This window comes from Marmota monax, unplaced genomic scaffold (assembly GCF_021218885.2).
Source record: "Marmota monax isolate L192 unplaced genomic scaffold, Marmota_monax_Labrador192_F-V1.1 WCK01_AAM20220418_F8-fsc01100, whole genome shotgun sequence".
Taxonomy (NCBI): Eukaryota; Metazoa; Chordata; class Mammalia; order Rodentia; family Sciuridae; genus Marmota; species Marmota monax.
The window spans coordinates 3,015-10,000 of NW_026692659.1; the positions used below are offsets into that span (position 1 = coordinate 3,015).

The following is a 6,986-nucleotide window of genomic DNA, read 5'->3' on the forward strand; positions in this document are numbered from 1 at the left end:
ATGCTAGTTGTTTGGGGTATATGCTTGTCAGTGTGTATATTCGGAGGGAACACAGTTCCTATGTCCCTCATCTTGGCTTTATCCAATCAGTAGCCAGAATGATATATGAGCTCAGTTAATCTGAACTGCCTAGGACAGTGAAACTTGTACAATATATTCTTGTTCAAAATGCACTCATCTAATTTCTAATTCTGATGATTTCACAAATATATATATATATGGTGATAAGTAATATGTGATGATTAAAACTTCATGCAACTTATTATTGGTATTACTTTCCCCAGAGTGTCTGTAAGCAACCTACAGAAGTTTGTGCTTCCAGTATATCTGTTGGGTCCTATACACAAGCAAAGAATAGAACAAAGGAACATGGAGAAGGTAAGAATGACAAAAAATGCAAAAGACATTGGTGAGCGTATTGCTTTAAAGCAAGAGCACTAAAATATTGTAATTGTTCCAAGAGTGTATGTATTATCTAGTAAGGAAAAAGAAATATAATGAGTCATATTGTATTAGGTTTCTGTCACAGGTTAAACTGGGGATATTGCTAAAAAAATCTGAATTATGAGTTGCATTTTGAGACATGCTTCAATCAAAGTAAAATAGAAATGAAAGAGAAGAAGAGGATATGAACACTGAGACAGGCATTAATTACAGGGAGTCAATGAAGGAAGAGGTAGCAGTTGTACTCAGTGGAAGGAAGGACTCTCAGTTACATAAGAGGGGGGGAAAGAGCAGCATTTTCAAAATTTGGGAAGCATTTTTGAGTTTCCAGGTCCAAAGCTGAATGAAGTGTAAAGTAAAAATTTTCCAACATTCCTGACTTAGTCACAGTTGGAATGGAATAAAATTGAGGAGTGAAGAAGGAATTCCCACATCGTCAAGTTTGTTTATCACAAAAGATTCTTCATGTATAAAATCTAATGACACCAAATGTGTTGCTACTCTGTACAAAAAATGTATAGGGTAGAAACACCAATTAGGAAAGTGGAAAGAAATAGAAATGGTTACAGAGTGGTCCCCAAATTCACAGATATCTAAAACTAAATTTGGAAACATAATAGCTTGACTGAACTTTCATTTGAGGGTAACATCCTAGGGAGAAACCCAGAGCTACATTCAAGTTAAGGTAGAGGCAATGGATTCCAACAAAATTTATACTAGATCTCAAACTATAATGAATCATCTGTTGAGGCCATGATCAGAAGCTCATTGTGACTCAGAAGTTCTTTCCTTCTCCATTTCCTATAGATTCTAAGGTGATTGCAATGATCCTGGTATGCCCACAGCATTTTTTGTAGCCAGGCAAAGAATGTCGCTGTGGGACAAAAAAAAAAAAAAAAAACACTAGTAGACCCTACAAACCAAGATAGAAGAAGATCAAGTGCCAGAATAAATGTTGCAATAATTATGTGCATATTTCTTAGGTAGTGGGGATAACACAAAAGACAAAAATTTAAAAATTACATTTCTAACATAAAATTGCTACATTGCCAGGAAGGAAGGAGTTCGAATAACCCATACAAAAAAACAGAAAATGGAAATAAAATAGTCTCCTGCTCTAGAGGGTTTTATGAAAAACTAGGAGAGAGGCAAAATGAGGAAGAAAATAAAGAAGTCAGCAAGGAAATTTTAGAGGGGAAAATGATAAAATGCAATTCAGCATTTTTCAGTGTGCCTGCCTTCAAACCAAAAGTGGGATGATTCCTGGTCCCCAGGTGATTGAAACAAGTAGGGACTGGAAAAATCAGGGCAACCTGCTGTACAAATCTGTCCTGCACACCCACCAGGCCCCACCATGTGTGTGGCATCCTAAGAGTGATTTAGATCAGTGACCAAGTGTTTTTGAAAATTTGTTTTTTTCAAAGATAGTTTTATTTTTGATTATTATTATTATTATTATTATTATTATTATTATTTTGGTTCTTTGGAATGAAACCTTGTCCCTTTGTGCTACAGGAATACATTCCACTCCTGTGCTAAATTCTGATAACTAACTTTTGGATCGGCCAGCACACTCAAAAAAATATGTGAAATCATGACTGTATGTGTTATGGCAGACTCATTTTTAAACTAGAATTCCTTATGGAATTTATTCCTCAAATACTAAGAGTGTTACTAATGTGTTTATGTGACAGTCTTTTGAGTCCTGTCAATTCTGCCTGCTTTCAGATCACAGATTGCTGTGGATGACCATATCTAAATTCTTTATGCTTTCTCATATTTTTTAAGATGCAGGACCTGTATCTTCGTACACGGGTGAAAAGGGTAACCCGATATCCACTAAAACAGAGGAAGCAGGATTAGAAGATGTGCCACGGTCCCAGATGGGTATGAAAAAACAATCATGTTCATATTAGCTGTTATTCTAAATGCATATATCTGATCCTATTAGTTCAGAAAAAAAAATAACTGATAAGAAATAAAGTATACCTTGTCCTGGATCTTGAGGTACAGGATACTTAGGTATAATAAAATGGATTAAACAATTCGTAGGTCACTTGACATATGTGCTGCCATCTGACTACTTCAGCTTTGACATTGAAATTCTCTGTATTCGTCTTTCTCTGAATACAGATCTCTGTGGTCTCCAGCATTCTGCGTCTTCACATTTGTATATGTACCCTTGCCAAATTATTTATAATGATCACATAGGTGTTCTTACCTTTTGAAACGTAACTGCAAGACTTATTTACTAAAGATATATTGTCAATATTCATTTAGAACATTTCAGTCTTGTGATCAACAAAAATCCCCAAACTTAAAACTCCAAAGCTAATGTAATCTTTATCAATGCTAATAAAAATAGTTATCATTGGACTGAGCTCTGTACTCACTTAGTAGGAATATGAGTGTGTTTTCTTTTTATGTTCAGATTTTATTGATTATGTATTTCATTTGCTTTTCAGTATCTAAAGACGTACATGCTTTATACAAGGTAAATCATCTTCTATGTTTATGTTATATTATTAAATGCATGCTGTATGCACTGTAAAATATTTACGTATTATCTTGTCTCCAAGCACATCAAGCCTACCATTAAAAGCAAAGATACAGCTCTCAAAAAACAAAAATGGTGGAAGCAAAAAATAAAACGGAAATCAGGTAACTTTTGCAGTACAACTTCTATAAAACTACCTATGATTAAACCTTGGAAATGATAGCAAACTTTTCACTCCTGATATATCCATTTGTGCCATGTGTTGGGAGGATTTGCCCCATCAGGTCTGTGTTGGTGGTGCATCCACATTTCAAAATATTTCTGTAAATCTATGAGGAAAAGATGTTTTAAAATAACCTATATCCTAGGTGTTTCTACAATTAAACTTCCCAAATCGGAGTCATGACACTTGTCAGTTGGATTGTGAGGCTGATTTTTCTTCCCAACCCAATTTTAAAAGTAGGTCCAGGGGAGCAGGATTGAAATCCAGAATCCTGAGATGATGAGGACTTGTATTTTCTTGGGGCCAAGATGTCAAGGCCGGTCTGTGAAATACAAGAAAATCTAATTTAAAAGACAATGTGCACTCTACCCTGACATCTAGTGTATCAACCAAATGCATCAAACTTGTTTTTATGCTAATTAGGTACTGACTTTGACAACTCTTGTGGTCAGTTTGAGGCAAGAAATAATAAAAGGAATGATCACATATACTTTAGTTTATCCCTTGCTTCTAAAGTGAACATTTGCTGGTGAACACTCTTTCCTGAAATTTTATCTCAGAGTAATCAATCTATAAATTCTTCCACATCCCAATGGAGTCTTTGCTCATTATTCTTTGACTTGTTGTTTGTCTGTTACCTCTGTATGGTAAAAACAGAACCCAGATCCTTTTGAAGACATTCCTTCATTCAGTCCTGCATCAACCCCATAGTGCACTTTTGCATTTTCTTTATTCATCTCCATTCATGATCATGCCCCTGAAGCTCATGTGCCCACAGATTTGAGATAGTTCCAGCTATATATATGGATACATGGCCTAGATGAAAGTGTTAGCTCTGTGTATGTCCAACCATCTCAACATTTCGAGGCATCTTTCACAATGCAAATTCTTCCTAACTGTATGTTTAGCCCGTTTCTACCTGCATGATCTTCTGGCAGTTTTCACCAATCCCTGTATCATCAGACATATACCGTCCCCCTTAACCCTTGTCTCTATGTCATGCTATAGCCTTCCACATTTTCACCATTCTCTGCCTCTGGCTGATGGCCTCACTCCTCTAGTCTCCGTTCATCCCTACCTCGAGAAAAGACACCATCCACGCCAAGTGTTATTGCCTCAGGCACTTACCTGACACTCAATTATGGGGTGTTCAAACCTGTGTGTTTTAAGAACATCTCCTGTAGTCCAGGACCTAGTGAACTAGACAGAGAATGAATAACTTACAGGCCAACTGATTATTACTCAGTACAATTGCGGGTCATGGTCTGAGGTAACTAACGCCAGAGAAGCAAAAACAGTTTGTGTCAGGAATAATTGGCACCATGAGTAATGCTTCCAAAAACAGAGTGAATCCTAACAGAAGAAATGCAGGTAAAGGAAAGGAAAGGAATATGTGGTTCACTGTCAAAGGTTTCACAGTGATCATATATACACATACTTTTTTGTTGACACCGAAGTTACATGCAGTGGTTCATTAAAAATTACTATTAGGAAAAAGATGTAGTAAACAGTGTTAAGTTTCTTCTTTCCATTGTAATTTTGGCATTTTTTTCTGCAAAATATCATTTTTCTTTGAGTGGTTGAATCTTTGAGATATCATGTGCATTGAATATGGTGAACTCTTGTTTTTTTGATGCATTAGATTAGTAAAAATCCCTGCTAAATCACTCAATACACCCTGGGTGAAGAGGGACTCATCTGTAATTTCAGCTTAGTTAGAGACTGAGACAGGCTGATGTCAGGTTCCCAGTGAGCCAGGGAATATTCAGACACTCTGTCTTCAAAAATAAATAAATAAATAAAAAAATAAAGGCCTTTTATTTGAAGTAAGTACTTGCGTTCTTGCCAAGGATACACATGGCCCTGGGTACAGCCACCAAGCTGACACAAGAATCCAAAAATTTCCAACAGCATAAACATTCACCTAAAATTAAACTTAACTAAAATGTATCATTGTGAAAATCAAATTGTATGATTATTACAATTATATTTTTAGTTGGCTAGATTTTCACTCAGTCTAACTCTTTTAAGTAGTTTAAAGAAGTACATCTATGCATTTATCCCCAGATTCACTTTGCCATATGTCATCAGAGGAATTGAAGGAGAGGGTTGATGGCAAGGAAAAAAGCCATGGACAGGTAAGTAAATGTGTCAATTTAAATTCATGGTCTATTTCTCTTCTTTGATGGGAAGGAAGATTATGCCAAACAAAATGACATCACACAATACATACTTAGAAATCAAGGTCATAATTTAATATTTAAGTCTAAAAATGTAACACAACATGAACATGAAAATAGCTTTAGAAATCATGTAAGCAGAAGCTTAAAAGTAACCTTCATCTTAGTAATGTGGGGAGATTTTTTTGATTATTGTTTCAATTTTCTTCTGTGTGACCTCCTCACATAATGAGGATTAAATCTAAGCCTCGGAAAGATCCAGTTGAAAGTTGGAGAGTATATAATTGAAATGGCCAGTGAACACATTCATGTTAAAGATCATCATTCCCAAAGGCTCAAAATTTTAGTTTCCCATTACCAGTAATCCATGCTGGTATTAAAGAATCCAATCTCCCTACACACCCCAGTATGTAGGCTTAGGCAGGAAATAGACTTAAAGGAGAAACCAAACAGCCTATTATAGAATCAGGTCCTTTCAGGATGTATCCATCAATCCTGTTTGAGTACGAACAAAAACCTTTAGTTCCTTTACTTTTCATGCAAGAAATCAAGAAAATTACTAAACATTTTTATTCCACCTCTGAAGTGGACATTAGTAAAAAGAACTTGGATGCAGTTACTGGGAAGTTGCAAAATTTTTGTGGTATCATAATGCCCTATATTTTAGGAGGAGAATTTGCAAGCATTTTAGTTCAGCTGTTATGTATGTGTGCTTTTAGTGTACAGATTTTTCTTTGGGATGTGTTTGGGTCAGGCCATCATGTTCAGAATCAAATTCCCAAATGAACATATTTAACATACAATATTTACTCACCAGTATCTCATCAAGGAGAAAGATGACCCTTTAGGAACAATCATAGCTTTAAGCAAAACATGCATATAAATAAACTGTATATTTAATGTGGTTTTTATAATACTTAGTAATTAATTGAAGTTCATAGGAAGTAAGAATACTCATAAGACTAGAAAAAAGTGATTAGTGACAATAAAATTATCATGATAAATTTTAAAAAGAACAGATAATGAAAGTGGTTATAGTAAGCAGAGATTGAAGATGAAATGAGGATGAAATTCAATATTAATGAGAATAGGAAAGAATGTAAAATAAGAATAAAAATGTAATAAAGGAAATAAAATGAAAACTGAAAAAAAAGTCTTAGAAAATCATATATATTGTGAAAAAAAAAGGCACAAACAAACTAATGAAAATCTTCACAATTCCCGTAAACTAATATAACTGAAATGGATACACTTCTGTCCAGGATTTCTAATTTTGGAAAGCTAAAGCTTTTTATGGTTTGGAGGATGCAAATATTGTCCATCAGTTTCTTTATCTGCTCTAGCTCAAAAAGGCCTTCCCTGACATTGGTGTGATCAAGTGGATCTCCTCTGCTCCTTGCTCCCCAACTCCTCCCAGATAATGCTGAGGGAACTTTAAAAGTTACAAAGGAAATTACTCTTCAGTATTTGATTTTGTACTCAGAGGCATGGGTCTATGGATGTAGAAATTGCCTGATAAACCCAGTGATCCATGAAGGCTGGGGTCTAATCTGTAATGTAGACCCCAATTATGGAATTTCTTACACAGTGGTCTTTTTTTAAGAGAGTGTGTGTGAGAGAGAGAGAGAGAGAGAGAGAGTGA

The 6,986-nt window shown here is 35.3% G+C and overlaps 1 protein-coding gene across 1 annotated transcript in view; it reads left to right on the top strand.

Annotated features, from left to right (window-relative positions):
- Positions 1–284: 284 nt before the first annotated feature.
- LOC124093888 (uncharacterized) overlaps positions 285–6,986 on the top strand; it is a gene marked incomplete at its 5' end in the record, with an annotated part of 12,837 nt that continues 6,135 nt past the window's right edge. The window contains 5 exons of the mRNA XM_058579918.1: positions 285–378; positions 2,233–2,331; positions 2,910–2,938; positions 3,024–3,105; positions 5,232–5,302. Of these exons, the coding sequence (XP_058435901.1) occupies positions 285–378; positions 2,233–2,331; positions 2,910–2,938; positions 3,024–3,105; positions 5,232–5,302 (375 nt within the window). The remainder of the gene's footprint in view (positions 379–2,232; positions 2,332–2,909; positions 2,939–3,023; positions 3,106–5,231; positions 5,303–6,986) is intronic.